The 17,835-nt window shown below is 58.1% G+C and overlaps 1 protein-coding gene across 3 annotated transcripts in view; it reads left to right on the top strand.

The window, feature by feature from the left end:
• The window catches only part of COL18A1 (collagen type XVIII alpha 1 chain), an 87,718-nt gene that overhangs the window by 48,829 nt on the left and 21,054 nt on the right, over window positions 1–17,835 (top strand). For 2 of the 3 annotated variants that reach the window (XM_088793757.1, XM_019715725.3), the window contains 11 exons: window positions 3,013–3,557; window positions 8,716–8,805; window positions 10,197–10,256; window positions 11,033–11,162; window positions 14,062–14,138; window positions 14,444–14,563; window positions 14,932–14,958; window positions 16,080–16,142; window positions 16,253–16,339; window positions 16,721–16,774; window positions 16,920–17,078. In XM_088793757.1, coding sequence (XP_088649883.1) covers window positions 3,013–3,557; window positions 8,716–8,805; window positions 10,197–10,256; window positions 11,033–11,162; window positions 14,062–14,138; window positions 14,444–14,563; window positions 14,932–14,958; window positions 16,080–16,142; window positions 16,253–16,339; window positions 16,721–16,774; window positions 16,920–17,078 — 1,412 coding nt within the window. Of the gene's footprint in view, window positions 1–1,229; window positions 1,333–3,012; window positions 3,558–8,715; window positions 8,806–10,196; window positions 10,257–11,032; window positions 11,163–14,061; window positions 14,139–14,443; window positions 14,564–14,931; window positions 14,959–16,079; window positions 16,143–16,252; window positions 16,340–16,720; window positions 16,775–16,919; window positions 17,079–17,835 lie in introns of those variants that run through there. The other variant, XM_074322624.2, reaches the window with a different exon arrangement.

Raw genomic sequence — 17,835 nt, 5'->3', positions numbered from 1 at the left:
TGTCGCCCACCGTGTTCTGGGAAGGTGTTCCTCTGAGCTCTGAGGGCATGGCATTTGCTTTTTGGAGAGATGTTGGTTTCCTGCCCCGGACAGTAGGCCAGCACTTCAGGCCACGCCTCCAGCGCAGCAGCTGCCGAAAGGTCTGCAGGGAGGTGGCCATAGCCTCCGCTCACGGTGCCTGATCGCAGTGTTGGGAGCCTTGCTCCCAACGGGAACCTGAGGAATTTTGTGCAGAGGAAATGGGAGAACTTTGGGAAGGAACCGCTCATGCATATTGGGACCCTGGGACTGCCCGTGTAGCACGCTGCTGTCTTCCAACCCAGGAAGTCGACAGCTGCTGCATCTTGTAGTCTTAATTTGGAAAAGTTCTAGCTTCCCAGAAGGAAGGGTGGTGGAGCATATCCATGTTTAACTTTGGGGACAGTGAGTCAGGGCACCAGTGCTTCTGGCACCCACGCTGGTGAGAGTCCTCTTTCCCAGTCTCCAAACATTTCCCTGAGTGGACACTTGGGCCCTGGGTACTTCTGATACAAAGGGACCGTCATAGCAATTGCCACCCTAGTGGACAGCAGTGTCTGTCTTTGAGTGGGAAGTGACCACTCGCCTCCCAGAGCCCAGGGTCTTCCTGTAAGGTCCCCCTGCTCCTGTGAGGGGCCGTCTGCCCTCGGCAGGCGCAGAGGCCAGGCCATTGTTCCACCAAGGCTGCTGTCTGTGCTGTGCTTATGTTCCCCACTTCCCATCTGCATGAGGGACTTACCTGCAAGGGACAGGGGAGGCCAAGGGGAACCCCCATGGCATGTAGTGCTGCCCACATAACGGGAAGTTGGGGTGTGCAGAGTGACCCCAGGTAACCAGCCCTGGCACAGTGCATGTCCCGGTGGTGGCCGTTGTCTCTTCCTTGTTTTCAGTTTTTGTTCTCAGGGAGCTCTTGAAAGACCTGTCTTAGGAAGTTGGAGTACGGCATTTCTTCCCTCTGTGTGGCCCAGGAAGTCCCGGGTCAGCCTGGCCCTGCTCAGAGGTCCAAAGGCAGGTGCCCCCCCACACACAGACACACACATTCACACTCACTGTCACACACGCACACATTCACGCTCAGTCACGCTCCCATACACGCATTCATGCTCACTGTCACGGTCACACATGCACATGTTCACGCTCAGTTACACTCTCACACACACTGTCATAGTCACGCTCACATTCATGCTGTCATGTTCACACACACTCACACACATTCACACCCACACATGCTCGATCACTGCAGCTCTCCTCAGGACACGCACATGTCACAGCCCTCTCCCAGAGGAGCAGCTTGCCGTGTGACACACTTTGGAGGTAGGCCCCACCAGACTGCAATTGGGAGGAAAGGCCTTAGGTTGGGACTCTTGGCCAGAGCATGGCCCCAAAGTCCAGAATCCACCTGGCAAAGGGGGCATGTGGGAAAGTCACTGATGAACGGGCCTCTCCTTGAGTTGGTGTCTGTCCCTGTCCTGTGTCCGGCAGTGACCACACTCTCTGGACAGGGAGGTAAGCCCTGCCCTCAGCCCCAGCGCTCCTCACCACTGGTCCCCAGGGCGTGGGGTCAGGCCACTAGTGGCCCCCACATGCCCAGGAAGCAGTCTGCTCTGTGCTGCGCCCCAGGGCTCAGGTGGGTCCAGGTGCACGGTCAGATTTGGCCCTGCCCCAGAGGCATGGACGGCAGAGCCTCTGGTCCCTCCCGGAAGGAGAAGCAGTGAGGGGAGAGAACCGGGCACTGCAGCTGCCATCCCCAGCCTGGGCTCACACTGCTGAGGGGTCTCCAAACGGTGGCATGTGGGTAAGAACTCATGCTCCGGGACATTGATGGCCGAGGAGGAGGACGCACCGGTTGGTCTGACTGTGGGCTCCTGAGGAGAGTGAGCAAAAGGGCCGGGACAGCCGCCTGCCGTTCAGGAGGCAGGATGGCCCCGTGCGTGGCCACGCTAGTGTGAGTGTCAGTGGGTTAGGGAGAGAGCAGACCTCCCACTGGTGCTTCCCCCAGGACACAGTTGCTCTCAGGTCATCCCAGTGTGGACGTGGCAGGAGGGGAGGAAAGCCCCCACCTCCCAGGAGTCCCACTACCAGTCGTGGCCGGGCTGTCACACACTGTAACCCCCCCCACACACACACACACACCACCAACAACAACCGGGGGCCTGGGAGCAACTGGCTGTATTGAGTGTCAGGCTGAGCTTGGGGCATCCTTGAGGACGTATAGCCTCTGGTTTTCCACCTTCCCAGGAGTTAGATTCGTTTTCAGGCTGGTTCCTAATGTCAGTGAAGCTGCAGGGAACTCTCCACTGTGCAGATTTAGTTTCCTTTTTCGTAAGGGGTGACGTCATTAAGGTGTAACCGCCTGCGATGGGCGTGCCAGCCTTGCCCTGCATTGCTCCTGCGGGATCCCAGTGTGGGGTGAGGGTGGGGTCCCAGCGTGGGGGTAGGAGTGGGGGCGGGTCCCAGCGTGGGGGTAGGAGTGGGGGCGGGTCCCAGCGTGGGGGTAGGAGTGGGGGCGGGTCCCAGCGTGGGGTGAGGGTGGGGGCGGGTCCCAGCGTGGGGTGAGGGTGGGGGCGGGTCCCAGCGTGGGGGTAGGAGTGGGGGCGGGTCCCAGCGTGGGGTGAGGAGTAGGGGCGGGTCCCAGCTTGGGGGTAGGAGTGGGGGCGGGTCCCAGCGTGGGGTGAGGACAGGTGCAGGGCAGGGGTGCAGTGGGTTGTCCTTGCCCCTGGAAGGAGCCTCTGTGCTCTGGTGGAACACCCTGCCCCCCTTCTGCCAGGCTGGTTTGGGGTGGTCCCTGCTGTGTCCACCTTGGACTTGCAAGCAGGTTGATGGGAGTGTGTTGTGGCTGTGGCCACTGTGTCCTGGCCCAGCAAGGCGCCTGGCTGACACGCGGTGGCGGTCCACGTCCAGGCCAGCAGGACGCAGAGGAGCTGGGCGGATGCCAGGCCTGAGACTCCGAATTCTTGCGCGCAGCCTCATGCGGCGGCTTTCTTCTCTTCACAGAGAGCGTGGGCATAGAAGTGGGGCTCCTGCAGCTGCTCGGGGACCCCCTACCGCAGCAGGTCACCCAGATCGACGACCCCGACGTGGGGCCGGCCTACGTCTTCGGCCCAGACGCCGACAGCGGCCGGGCGGCCCAGCCCCACTTCCCCAGCCCGTTCTTCCGCAACTTCTCGCTGCTCTTCCACGTGCGGCCGGCCACCGAGGGCGCAGGGGTGCTGTTCGCCATCACGGATGCGGCGGAGGCGGTGGTCTCCGTGGGCGTGAAGCTGTCGGCTGTGAGTGACGGCCACCAGGAGGTGCAGCTGCTGTACACTGAGCCTGGCGAGGCTAAGACGCACACGGCCGCCAGGTTCCGCCTGCCTGCCTTTGCTGGCCAGTGGAGGCGCTTTGCACTCAGCGTGGACGGCGACAGCGTGGCACTCTTCGTGCACTGCGAGGAGTTCCAGACGGCACGCTTGGAGCGGTCCCCACAGGGCTTGGCGCTGGAGCCCGGCTCTGGCCTCTTCGTGGCTCAGGCTGGAGGAGCGGACCCCGACAAGTTTCAGGTAACGCCGGGGCTGCTTGGGGAGGGCTGGGTCGGCCCTGGGGGTGGGGCCCGGCCACTCGGACAACACAGTGGTGCTCAGTGTCCACTTGTTGTAGTCCCCAGGGGGCCTTGCTCCTTGGTCCTCCTGGCTCTAGCCTGCCTTTTATGCCCTGGTATCCTGGCCCCTTGGCCACCCCCAATAAGTGTCTCTCCGGCTTCACTGGCCCCTGAGGCCCCTTCGGGACCATCTTCCTAACTGGATGCCTGCCCTGCCACCGTCTGTGCACAAGTGAGGGACCCTCATTCCAAATGAAGAATTTCAAGATGGCAACATTGGAGGGTAGAAGTGGGGCCGGGCCTGGGCTTCCTGCCCAGAGCCAACATTAGTCGTCCTGATTATTATTATTTTCACCACGCTGCTGAGCGGCCTGCAGCTCCCAGTCGGTCTTCCCCAGTGGTGCTGGGCAAATGGCTGTCCACTGTGTCCCCAGGGAAGCCCCTTCTCCCCCGGGCTTGGCCCATGTGGGGGGAGACAGATCCCAGAGCTGGAGTGGGGTCTTTCTCTTGGGCCCTCAGTCCCTACACTTCTTAGAATCTCTAGCTGGAGCCACGGCCTCCTAGATGCACCGCGTGGACCCCCTCCAGGGGTGCTGATACAGTCTGCAGCTGGCACACCCCTACCCAGTGGTCCAGACAGGGGTCCCTGTGTCTGCTAACGGGAGATGTGTCCCCAGAGGACAGAAAGTTAATTATTGCCCAGACAAAAGCTGCTTGATGAGAGTTGTTCTAAGGCCTGGTGACTCAGGTTCTGAAAGCTGGCCTTTCACCTTTGACAGAAACTTGCACCAGTGGGGTCTGGGAGCTAGCGGGACCTTGCTACCAAACTGGGCCTCTTTGTGTTTTCCTTTTGATCCTCAAACATGATTAACTGGAATAAGTCAGAGAAAGTCATCCCAGCCAGGGAGGGGCTGTGTTTACTGGCAATTTACTGTGTGATCTCCCAGGCATTTCTAGATGGAAAAGTATGCCATAGTTCCCTCTGCCTTTGACACTTCAACAAAAAGCTGCCCATGTGCCAATGGGGACAGGGGCTGCCAAGAGCTCAGGGTGCTAACGTGCAGTGTGCCCCCCCATGCCTCATCAGACCTCGTCACCAGTGCTTGCCAGTTGGACACATAGGCGACTGATGGTGTTTTCATTGGCATTTCTTGGTTGTGAGCGAAGACAGACTAATTTTTTCACATGTTTGCTGCTGCTATCTGTCTTTCCTCTTTGTGATTGGCTTGTTTATAATTCTTGGTTTTGATGGCTTCTACCATCTCTTCTTGGTTTATACAAGCTTTTTACACATGAAAGAAACCAATCCTTTGTTCTGTATGCTGCAAATTTTATTTCCCAGTTTGTCATTTGTCTATTTATCTTGTCATTTTTTTTAAACCTTTGGGATAAAGTGTTTATATGGTTAAATCTGGCCTGGAGAAGACCCCCATGGCACTGACCGTCCCATCAGCGTGTTCGAAGGGTAGGAAGATGCAGACATGTTCGTGGACGGCCCTGTGTTTGGCTCTGGGCTGTGGTCCTGCCTCCTGGGGGTCCTGTGGCCTCTTCCCATTGATTTCACTGTCACATCCAGCTGAGTCAAGCGTGGTCTGGCTCCTGTGTCCCCACAGACTAGAAACTTCAGGAATTTTCCGTGTAGGTGTCTGATCAGATTCCAGTTAGGTGGGAAGAGAGCACATTGTCTGGTGGAACTGAAGACCAAATCAACCTAGTACAGGGTTTTTCTGACTTTCCGAATTGAAATTCTTGGGAAAGATTCACTCAGGTCGTGTGATTTATAAGATTTGGCAGAAACAGAAGCTCAGAGTGCTGGGAGGGAAGTGGGTGCCCCCTTGATGGTGTCCGCACGCCCTGCCCGGTGCTGACCCCACGGGTCCTTGCAGAACCCTTAACTGTCTTGTTGAGAAGGTCCTGGCACCTCACTGGGCTCTTCTGGCGTATCCTGCAGTCAGGTTTGGTAACTAGTGTTCCGGGGACATGTCCGTCCCACCCGTTGCTGCAGTGTTTTGATACGTCACTTGCAGCTCCTGGCAGTGTTTCGGTGCCTTTCCTTTTTGTGCCATTTCAAAGGTTCTGCAGTCACTCTTCCCTCAACTTGCTTCTCTGTGGATAGTGTCCCGTTTCCCCGTTCGCTGTTTGCCTGTCTGGGGAGCCACCTCCTCTTTGCCTGGAGTTTCTTTGTGCTTCTCTTGGCCTCAGTCATCTGTTAGCAGACGAACCGCCCACGAATTGCCTTGGACCCTCGTCTGTAGCCTCCAGGCGGGCAGGGCTGGGCCTGCCCCCATTCCCAGCACCTTCCACGTTCACTTCTGTGTTCAGCGAGGCGCGTGGATTGTCACTGCTTCACACGGGGCTCTGTTGGCCTTGTTACATAAAAATGAGCGCCTGGCCACTGAAGACAAGAGCTTGCCCACCGGCCACCTAGGCTTGGGCCCCCGGGACAGGCTTGACGCTGACGGTGGGGGGGAGCAAGAGGGAAAGTGGCCCCCAAGCCTAGCCGCACCAGACCCGCCACTCTTGACAGACCCCTCTTACAACAAACACTTGGAACCCTGTCATTCATCAGAAGTGACATTCGGTGGCATAACCGAGACACTGTGCAGCAGTCACACGATGACCTGACTCCACGGAATGGAGAAGTAGAAGAAAGTGTGTTTGTAATGGAGGGATGTGCCTGGGCGTGACCCCATGGGAGGAAACCGCAAGGCGGCCAGATGCTGCTATGCAGACAGTCAAGGAGGAATCTGGGCAGGATGCCGGCCAGGTGGTCCCAAGTTCAGGAAATGGGACAGTGGGGGCGTGGCCCGGTCACAGCTACAGCTGTGATGGGTGACAAGGGATCAGGCCCATTTAAGGGGTCAGCAGCAGAGGAAGGAGGGGCCAGGAGGTGGAGGGGAGGCAGGCCTAGGAGTGCTGTGTTCCCCTACAGGCTCCCCAGCCCCTCTGCGCCAGCCAGGACATGGCTTTCCAGGTCAGAGGTCACCCCCAGGGGATACTGGGGAACCCTGAGGTCGGGGTCCCAGGGAGGCAGCCCCCACATCCTCCAATGACATGCTTGCACAGAGTGTGGTTCTGACCATCTACACACAACTGTAAGACCTGTGGTGTGGCAGTGACAAGCTTTTTAAATGGTCTTTATTAACAAAACCTCTGGATTTCCTAACATTAGGTTCTAAGTCCGTTCAATATTTTCAGTGGGTCTCGTGGCTTTTGCACTAGTTACGTCTTCCCCAACTAACCGTGTCCTTGGGGAAGCACCTACCCCCAGACAGGTAGCTGGGACCCACCACGCTCTTCTGCCCTCTTCACTCAGGCTGCGGTGAGCCTGGTCTGTCGGAGGTTCAGAGCCTCACAAATGGTGTCGGGGTGGGGAAGGCCGTAGTGGGACATCCAGCACCCTGACCCCCCACCTGCCAGAGTGCCCCTGCCCTCTTCCCACATACAGAGTGTCTCTAAGGAATGTTTAGAAGTGTGGTTTTCTAGAATTTTAGCATCTGGCCCCTCCTGCCGTCCCACAGGCCTCACCGTGAGCAGTGGGGGTGGAGTGGGCGCTGTGGAATCAGGGAGAACTGGCCCCCAGAGGGCCTAACCCTCCGCAGGAGGGAGTCCAGGAATGCTTCCTGGAGGAGGCAGCCTGAGCCAAGCTGAGAGACCAGAGACAGTGGAGCCTTCAAGCGAGGGCTCAGCTAGGGACACTCGGGGGTGTTTGTTTGTTTTGTTGTCACATGTTTCTTGGTGTGGAGCAGGAAGGTCGTGAGGTTGAAGGTCAGCTGATAAAGGGCATTTGGAGGAATAAACAGAATGACCTAGGTGGTTATCAGCACAGGGCCCGAGGACACATCCAGCCGGCTGCCTGTTTCCACACAGCCTGTGCGATGGAAAGCCTTCACATGTTTAAGTGGTTGGGAAAAAAGAATGTTTTGTGACAGGTGAAAATTGTATGAAATAAGAATTTCAGTGTCCCTACAGTTTGACTGACAGCCACTCCCGTCTTTTACTTATTATCCTCATCGATCACTGGGTACAACACAGTCCTTGTGACAGAGGCCTGGACGTGCTGACCGTCTGCCCTTCACAGAGAGTGTTTGCTGCCCTCTGACCCAGGCCTTTCTGCTGTAAGGGTGGTTAAAATGTGCACCTTACAGTTGGCGAAACATGCTCGCTGTTAGGAAACAATGCACTGAAGTCAATCCCAGTGGATGAAAAAGTTAAGTGAAAAACAGAAAATGCAGAAAAAGCATGTGAACACATTCATAATTTCCCAGTGGGGAGAACCTTTCAGCAAGTGGCATCCGAGACAAAATCATGAGCAGCTTGGCCTATTTTCTGTGTCCTGGGGACGTCACCTGCCAAAGGCGCAGGGTCCACCTCGCTTTGTGGGAGCCCTGAGGGTGCTGGGGGACTGCAGGGTCCACAGCCTCGCCTGCAGGCCCGTCATCCCTGCCCTTTAGGGACCACGGAGCCTCGCGGAGAAGGCCCTGGTGCAGTGATTCAGGTCCTCGTCACCCACGCTGCCCTCGCCAGTGGCTGTCCCCTGCTCCCTGACTCAGGCTGGGGGCCTCCTGCTGAGGCGGGGGTCCTGTGTCCTCTCCGTATGTACGCTGGACCCTCTGCACTCACACTTGAGGACGTCGTCTGGCTGCGTCTGCTTCCCTGCTGCCCTCCCCGCGCAGCGCCTCACACCCCTCAGGGCAGCACATCTACCAACATGCCTCGTCCCGCTCTGACCCCTGCCTGGGCTGCTCCCCTCTTCTCCTCACCCAGGGCCCTGTCCCTGCCGCGGCCTGGTGCCTCACGTGAGAGAGCATGTGCGGAGGGGTAGAGAGGGCGAGCGAGCGAGTGAGTGAGTGACAGTGACGCGTGCGCTTGGAGAACCCAGAGCTGTGTTCCCAGTGCTGTGGGCTCAGTTTTCTCCTCGGTATCTGACTTTCGTTTTACAAGAAGGTGGCGTCAGGATTCCGCCCAGTTAATCTGACGCTGTTTCCTGGTGCGTCTGAGGTCGGACCCATTCAGGGGCCCCTCTCATTCCGGTTTATATCACCTGCTGAAATCTTGACCTCGAATGGTGCCAGGCTCCAAGCTGGCTGCCAGTGACTTCTCTGTCCCTCTGTGTCCAGGGCAGGATCGCAGAGCTGAGGGTGCGTGGGGACCCCCACGTGGGCCCCCAGCACTGCCTGGACGATGACGATGATGACGATGACGACGGGGTGAGTCTCTCTTCCCCTCCCTCCACCCCGTGGAAGGTGACCAAGGCAGAGGGGCTGGCCTTTCCCCAGGAACCCGAAGTGATGGGACCAGAATGGTCTCTTTGAAAGATGCCATTTTGGGTACAGGACCATGGTGACATTTTTAATTACCTGTAGCGTCAGAAAGAGCCTCCCCTTCCCTGCAGAACACACAGAATGTAAAGCAAATGTGGGAAACTGCCCCAGCATGCCAGTGGGTGGCACAGGCGATAGCAGTCACCTGGCAAAGGAGTGAGTGCAAGTGTGTTTATTGGAGACTGTGTGTGTGAGGATGTTTGTCACAGACTGAGTGTGCATGAGTGAGTGTTTATCACCGGTTGTGAGTGTGAGGGAATGTTTTTTATCAGAATGAGTGTGAGTGTGTTTATCACAGACTGTGGAGTGTGTGTGTGTGTGCCTGAGAGTGTGTGTGTGTGTGTGAGTGTGCCTGAGAGTGTGTGTGCCTGAGAGTGTGCCTGAGAGTGTGTGGAGTGTGTGAGTGTGCCTGAGAGTGTGTGTGAGTGTGCCTGAGAGTGTGTGTGAGTGTGCCTGAGAGTGTGTGTGTGGAGTGTGTGAGTGTGCCTGAGAGTGTGTGTGTGCCTGAGTGTGTGTGTGTGAGTGTGCCTGAGAGTGTGTGTGTGAGTGTGCCTGAGGGTGTGTGTGAGTGTGCCTGAGAGTGTGTGTGGAGTGTGAGTGTGCCTGAGTGTGTGTGAGTGTGCCTGGGTGTGTGTGTGAGTGTGCCTGAGAGTGTGTGTGTGCCTGAGAGTGTGTGTGGAGTGTGTGTGAGTGTGCCTGATAGTGTGCATGCACACAGTCCCATGGGATCTGAGGAAAAGTAAGTCCACCTGTTCCCGGGTGTGCAGGTCAGGACCGGAGGACAGATGTGTCCCCAGGGAGGCTTCAGATCACAAAACACATCACCCGGGGACACAGCTGTGACTAGAGTGAGGTCGTCCAGTCGCAGCCCCAGGGCCGCCTGCTTTCTGTTCCGTGCCCACTGTGCGTCCTACACGTGGACAGACGCGTGCCCAAGCACCCCTTGGCTGGGCCTCTCCTCTGGGCCGTTTCCTAGGACAGTGTCCCAGGAGTAGGATCGCAAGTGGAAAGAAAGGAACATGTTTTTCACGGTTCTCTGAATGTCTGGCCAGGAGCCAAACTGATTTCCAAAGGGTCGTTCTAATTGGTCTGATTGGTTGTGCCTCATTGATGACCAGCTGACACCACGCAGGGGAGGGCTGCACTCCCCCCCCCCCACAGCCACTCAAGGACCCCACTCCCTCCGCCTCCCACCAGCTGGGCTGGTTTGCTCTCTAGGCCCTGCTGGGGCAAGGGCTTCAATCAGCAGCTGCTTCCTGTCCTTGTGAACCTTTCAGGTGTCAGGAGACTTCGGAAGCGGGCAGGCGGAGAACCAGGAGCTGCTCAGGGAGGAAGTGGTGAGTGCTGAAGCCAAACCACCCTGCTAGCACCCGGCAGGGTCTCCAGGCCCATCCCAGCCTGGGCTGGCTTCCTCTCATCTTGGCACAGGAATGCTCTTTGAAAGTTGGTTTCTGATTCTAAATGTTCCTTGGGTCTCTGAGGTGACCTTGACATTCTGAATGGGATCCCAATAGCTGGTAGGGCCCCAAGGTACTAGTGGGTCGGTAAGTCAGGAGGGGAAAGCTGTGTGGGCAGCAGGCAAGGCCCGATCAGTGAGTGTCCCCAGCTCATGCCACCCGAAATGACACAGGAGGCGGAGACAACAGGAGGCGGTGACAGCAGAAGGGGTGTGTCAGGGATGTGAAAGGGGCCAGCCCCTTTGCTCCCGCCATGTGTCTCACGTTTCTTCCCAGGGCTTGGCACCAAAATGGGCTGGATGGCGGGCGGACCCCCAAGCATGGCGTGGGGACCCTTGGTCTTGTCCGGTGGAGGGGGGCCTGCCCCTCTTTGGGAAGCAGTGCCAGGATGCACGCCCACGTGCGTGTAGGGTCTGGTGCCTGGAAGGTCCCGAGACCCAGGTCAGTGGGTGGTGACCCATGACAGCCCTCCAGGGTCAGATGACCTGAAACTTATTCCTGCCTCAGATGAAGTCCTCATGGCTTCTTATTTTTCCTAAAATCTGGAAAACACTTATTTTGCAAACAAGCCTAAACCTGACATTTGCCAGCACATGTGTTCATAGGTCATTGCCTTTGCTGAGTAGCAAAGCTGTTGTCCCTCTCTCCCCCTCCAGGGCACGTCCCTAAAACCCAGCCTCCCCGCCGCTCTCCCAGTCACATCTCCACCCATGGCCGGAGGCAGCAACTCAGAAGATTCCAGAACTGAAGAAATCGAGGAGAATACCACAGTGTCTTCATTAGGAGGTAAAGCTCACTTCTGGGTGTGCTGTGTGCTGTGTGCTGTGTGCTGTGTGCCGTGTGCCGTGTGGTATGTGCCGTGTGCCGTGTGCTGTGTGTGGCCAAGTGAAGGGCTCCCATCACAACACACCCCAGCCTGGGGGTGGTCAGCACCTGCCTGGTTCCCTCGCCGCCCTGGCTGTGGGGTCGTCCACAGCACAAGCTGCCCCAGGAGACGTCAGGGTAGAGCGGCTGCGTGGATTCCTGGTTTGTTTCTTGTTTCGGAGGACCTGTGGCACCGTCTTGAGGGTGCTGCTGCAGTGACATGCCTCTTCCCAGCCTGGGGCCAGCGGGGCGAAAGGAGGACATGAGAGGGGGTGGTGATGGTGGAGGTGGCCTGGGAGCACAGACGGCTCTGCCCAGGACCTCTGTGAAATGGGCCCGCATGGGTCACCATTTGGGGGCAGGGATTCCCCCCGTGGCCTTGGAGGTGGGCTGGCCCAAGGGGGCAGCAGCGCAGACCTGCTGGGGGCCCCAGGGAGGGTCGGTCTCCACGGCTGTAGGATGAGGTCCAGGTTCCTGCTGCTCTGCCAGGGACCGTTCTCAGGTCCCACCTTCCTCAGCTCCTGTCCCCTCTTCCGGCTCCCCCTCCTCAGGACCTCCTCTCCCGCCTCACCTCTCCCGCCTTCCCCTTCTGTGTTGGGGCCTCATGCGATTACTGGGTTGCACCCTGATAATCCAGGATAATCGCCCTGTCTTAAAGTCAGCTAGTTAGTAGCCAATTACATCTGCAAAGTCCCTTCTCAGCAGAGCCTAGGCTGGTGTCCCACTGCATAAGCGGGGACAGAGATCTCGAGACATGTGTACACTTCTGCCGGCACAGACTCCCACGTACCACATATTAACACACACACACACAATACACTGTTGCCGGCACAGACTCCCACGTGCCACACATTAACACACACACACACATCATACACTGCTGCCGGCGCACTGATGTCAAGGTTTTAGACACTTATATAGACTTGTTTTTGTTTTCAATAAGAGCACTGACTGCTTTTTAAATTACAGCAATAAAACATGTTCAGTGCAGCCAGCTTAGGAGCGGAAGACAATGCACGAGACAGAGCCAGCCGTCAGCCCCCGAGGACGTGGTGCCTGTGGCATTTGTCACGGACATACTTCCCACGGGCACAACAGGCTGGGGAGGGGGGTGAAGTGTCCAGCCCCTCGGAGTCCTGAGTGAGGGGCACCCAGCCCCTGCCCTGCTGTGCTGTGCAGCCTGCGGTCCCAGCTCAGGGCCGTCCAGGTGGAAGGGCTGGGTCTAAGCTCTTCTCTTTCGCATCCACACGTCCACTTGTTCCAGCTCCTGTATCGGAAGCCTGTTTCTGGACTCTACTATGGCCACGACTACTTGTCGTGACGACAAGACACGCTGCCATGTTGCTGCGTCCTGTGCATTTGCCCGCCCTTCACAGAGTTCTGTGTCCTTGGCATGTTTGTAGGAAGCTTTGAATCAGTTTGTCACTTTCTACAAAAGCAGCCTGCTGGGGTTTGGGTTGGATGTCGTTGAATCCGTAAATCAGGGCTGGGAGAGGGGCGCGGACGTTTCAAGACGATTGAATCTCCAGACCCAGGAACACGCACCATCTCCCTGTGTCCTCAGGTCTTGGCTATCTCTTCTTCTCTTAGTGACGTCTTGCAGTTCCTCCCGGCAGGGGTTTAAGTTTGCCTGAAATCATGCCAATACTTAGAAACCGCCAGGGCGGTTTCAGCCTCACGCCATCCATGGGGAAGGGGCTGGGCTGCTTCCCTGGCCGGCTTGTGACTCATGCTGGGTCCTGGGGCGGGGGCTTCGTGCTGGTTGAGGCCTCAGCCAGGGCCAGGAGGCGGGGCTCTGAGCAGAGTGAGAGGGTAATGTGCTGGTCGCAGGGGGGTTGCCGCCCCCCACTGTGGAGCAAGCGCAGAGGCTACACATGGGTATAGCTGGAAATGGGGCAGGTGCCCTCAGAGCTGAACTCATGGAGACGCTGGTGCAGCTCCACCAGCGTGCTTCCTTGGGAGTCATCTGGTCCACTTGGGCTGAAAGGCCTCAAATCCTGTTCACTCCGTGAGCTCTGTCCCCAGCGTGCTGATCGGACTCTGGGCAGGGCAGACACTCTTGCAAACCGCCCTTGGCAGATGGGGTGTCCACCAGCCCCAGGAGCCCGCGGCCTGTCAGTGTGGTAGGAGGCCTGTGTTTTTCCCGTGACTCAGTGGTGCTGACGCTGCTAGGTGAAAAGTTTGGGGAAACGGCTTCAAATTTCACTCCACAAATTACTTGTCAGTCACAGAGAGGAAGATGTCAACACTGCCCCCAATGAAGAAATGGAGGAACTGGGGACAGGAAGGGGCAGGGCCGAGGGAGGGTGGGGCCAGGCCCAAACACTGCTGCTGGCATCTCGGACCTGGCTCTTCCCCTCTGCTGGCGGTGTCGTCATCTCTCTGGAGATATACGCCCCTCAGGGGGCTGATTTGGCTGGAGTTGGCCCCCAGGCAGGACCCTCGGTGAGGCCCTGGTTCCCCCACTGTCATCATCCACCAAAAAGAACCTACAAAGGACACTGCTGGGCTGTTAGGTCACTGTATGTGACAACGCTGAGTTTCTGTAATGTGACCATCAGGTTGACAGAAAACGTCCTCGCTCTCAGGAGACATGTGACTTTCAGATGGGAAGGGTGGTGATAAATGCAAGGGACTCTTGGGTGGCACAGCAAGAAGTGGCCAAGTGTGCAAGTGAGTGAGAGAGTATGAGTGTGCGTGTGTGTGAGTGTGAGCGAGAGCTGAAGTGTGTGCTAAGGGGCGCTGGGCTCCGGGCAGGACAGAGCCGAGAGCAGGGCCACCGCTCGGGGTCTGACCTCTTCGCGCCCCCCCACCCCCTCAGCTCAGACACTCCCTGGCTCAAATGCAGTCACCTCCTGGGACGAGAGTGTCCGGAGCCCTGGGGACAGCATGGAAGAGGTGAGGCCACCTCCCTGACTCAGAACCGAGGGGCCCCAGAGCAGTCGGTGCCTCTGGTCCCTGGCGACCTAACAAAGCCCTGGGCTCACACCCTTCTTCTCTGTCCCCACCTCCACCCATGCCTGGCACCAGTGGGTGTGGCTGGGGAGGCTTGGGCCCGAGCACGAGGAGCATGTGGGCAGGGGTAGGGCAGACCCCTGTTGGTGTCAGTGCCACCAGCCTCGCCCATGCGTGTCTACTCTGTGTGTCCCTGAGCCCAGCCCGGGAAGCTGGGCCCCCCAGCCTGTGCCCTCTGCTCCTCCCAGGGTCCTGTAGGCCCAGTGGTGCAGAGGCCTGGTGCACAGCCTGTCCCCGGGCCACAGGGACCCCCGGGACCCCCAGGGCCACCAGGGAAGGATGGCGCCCCTGGAAGGGACGGTGAGCCGGTGAGTACACATCTCCCCTCGGTTCAGCTGGGGCAGGAGGCTTGACTGGAGGGGGAGAGAGTGTGGCAGAACAGCTCGGCTCTGAGGACCCTGGAGACCCCAAGATGGCACGTCCTGCGCTGGCTGCTCCCCTGCTGTGGGAGAGCTGGAGGGTGTCGGGCAGGCAGGAGGCAGAGCCAGCTCAGGCCAGCCCACTGCGGACGATGGCAGTCAGATGTTAGCTGGAAGGTTCTCAAACCCACAGACAGCTCTCCCGTGGGACTCAGGTCTGCAGAGGCTTTGGAGCCCCGGACACATTTCCATGTCAGATCACGTGGGGGAATGGAGCCTGGAATTCCATCACTAATGGTTTCTCCTACACATTTCAGGGTGATCCTGGGGAAGACGGAAAACCTGTAAGTTTGCTCTTCTCTCAGAGCCAGATGTTTTCTGTGACGTTTGTATAAGACCTATTTCATCCTGTGACACTTAAAACAGTGCAGTGAAGAGATTTTGCAATGAAGCCATTCTGCAAATGCAACTTTACTGTGTTAAAAAACAAATGTAACTGTTGATAGAAAAATTGAGATGTTTAGGCTAACTACCAGAAAACAAGACAAGGAAAGAACTAAGAAGTACAGCTTCCAGGTTTTCAGAGGGAAAACACACATAACAGAGGTAGCAAGGCTGCCCGTTGTGGGGCGAGGGGAGCACAGCTCAATGAACAGAACACACATCTGCAAGCGTCAGAGCAGACTTAGCCGTCACAGTCGATGTGAGACTTTCTATCTTAAAACACTTAGTTTGCATTTTTAAAAACCAACAAATGCTATTTCCAAGAAACACAATAAAATGACACAAAAAGGTCACAACTAAAGGTTCTGAGAAGCAACAGATCAGCAAATGGGCAGAGAAGGCAGGAAAGCACATTGCACAAGCAGCCCTGGACGTGCAAAACTCGAGTTTAACAACATTCCGAACAAGAAGGGCTGTTTCATGTTGACACCCAAATGACCCTTCCTGACTTCACAACTGACGGCAAAGCTTTGCAACGAGACCTCTAAGGTGTGCAAGGAGAGTGGCCAGTGCTGTTGTGGGGGCTTTGACAGTGCGGGCGTGAGCGTGTGTGTGCGTGCCTGTGCATGAGCATGCGTGTGGTGCCGGTGTGCGTGCAGCTCAGGACCCAAATGACTCAGATAACTGGCTCGCTCTAGCAGAGTGTTAACACTTCACACTCACAAACCCTGAACAGTCCGCTCCCAGTGCACATGGACATTCAAACACATTGACGGTCAGTTAGGCCGTGAAGGCCTGTTGCCCACTTGCCCACGGCACACACACACGCGCTTGCACACATAACTGGCAGAGCCCTGCTCTCTGCTGAGGTCGTCCACAGGACGCCGCAGTGAGCTCTGCAGCCTCTCCCAGGTGCTCTGTGGGGCAGTGGGCATTCAGGGTACAAAGCCACGTGTCTGGTGCTTGGATGGTGGTGGCAGAGGTGCCTTCTCCCTGACGGGGCTGCCTGCCTGTCTTCCAGGGTGACACTGGGCCACAGGGCTTCCCGGGAACCCCAGGAGACATGGGCCCCAAGGGTGAGAAGGTGAGCAAGCACCCTGGCTGGGGCCAAGGGGGGAGCGTGTTACTGTCTCGACCCCCCCGACCCACTGTAGGGCTATGCTTCCTGGTGTGACGGGTGTCTTCTGTTCTCAGGGGGATCCTGGAGTTGGGGCCAGAGGACCCCCAGGGCCCCGAGGGCCTCCAGGGCCACCAGGACCCTCTTTCAGACCTGACAAGCTGGTGAGTCTGTCCTTTTTCTCCCTGGAGGTTGGCCTGCTGTCCTAGAGGAGGGACCCTCCCGTCCCCTGCTTAGCTTCTCAGTGCCTCGCCCCTCAAATCCATAACCGGCCTCCCCAGGTGTCCTGGCCCAGGGGAGTTGGCGCCTGTGTGTGGGGCTCCCCAGCGCCCAGGCGTGGCCTCAGGTGTGCCAGAGCCCTCTGGGCCATCTGGGCCTCAGGTGGGCCTCTTTCACTTGGTGAGGAGCCCGTGTTCGCTCACTCTTTGCTTCCCGTTGTAAACGTCTTGACCTGTTGGAGACATGGGACAGCGCTGTGTGCAGGGCGGGTGGACAGGTGGCTGGATTTGGGCCTGGGTGACGCGTCTCTGGGCTCTTTCCCGCAGACCTTCATTGACATGGAGGGGTCCGGCTTCGGCGGTGACCTGGAGAGCCTCCGAGTGAGTGCCCTTCAGCCTGGTGGCTGCTGCCCCGCCATGTCCGTGCACAAGTGGACCCCGTGGGGATGGCAGGGGCCTGATCGGGCTGGGGTCACCCCTTGGCGCGTGCTGCCTGCATGCCTGTTCCCTGTTTCTCCCTGTCCAGGGCCCAAGAGGCTTCCCCGGCCCCCCAGGGCCCCCCGGCGTCCCCGGCATGCCCGGAGAGCCAGGCCGCTTTGGGATGAACAGCTCGGTCATCTCAGGACCCGCAGGCCTCCCCGGTGTGCCTGGGCGGGACGGGCGCCCTGGGATCCCTGGCCCCCAGGTAAGGCCTGCCTCCCTCAGCTGCCCTTTTCCCCATCAAGGTCGACTGGGAATAGGGGTGAACGCCAGGGTGGGGTTCTCTTCCTGTCTGGGCATAAGCCCCACTCACCACATCTACTCCACAGCCCTTTCCACTGCTCCCACCTCTGGGCCCCAGTGTGGGGCTGAGCCTGACCCGCTGGGTGACCGCATGCAATGCTGCTCACCTCTCCGGCCTTCATGGCTCAGCTGGCCTCACAGAAGCCATCGCTGGGAGTGTTTCCCATGGGTCAGGGTGGGCCCCACTGCCCGAGCATGGGGGCCGTGGAAGCCCGCCTTTGGCCAACTCACTGTTCACGGGGACCTCAGAGCCTGGCCGACCCCCTGCTCCCAGCACTGGGGACACAGTGGCCTGGGGGTGCCCACGGATGTCACTGTTGCAATCGGGTCACGGAACCAGGTGTGCGCAGCCTGGTTTCCACTCGACACTGTACTCGGGCCACGATTCCACCTTAGTGAGAGTCCTCCTGACATCACGGGTGAGGCAGCCCCGCTCCGTGGGGCTGGCAGCCCTTTCCATCCTCCCCACAGTTTGGTCAGCAACTCAAAAAAAAAAAAAAAAGAAAGAAATTTAGAAATTTAAAAACTGAGCAGAGAGTGGCATGAGTACACTAACCCGTGTTACTGTGGGGTCTCCTGTAGCCACTGGACTCTGTGACGTGGCTGCAATTCCCAGGAGCTCTGTGGACGCCCAGGTCACCGGCTAACCCACCTCTCTT

Source organism: Rhinolophus sinicus, chromosome 17, assembly GCF_057876585.1.
Source record: "Rhinolophus sinicus isolate RSI-liver-muscle chromosome 17, RSI-T2T, whole genome shotgun sequence".
NCBI classification, from domain to species: domain Eukaryota; kingdom Metazoa; phylum Chordata; class Mammalia; order Chiroptera; family Rhinolophidae; genus Rhinolophus; species Rhinolophus sinicus.
The sequence above is the reverse complement of the archived record's forward strand: the minus strand, read 5'-3'. Positions and strand labels throughout refer to the sequence as shown.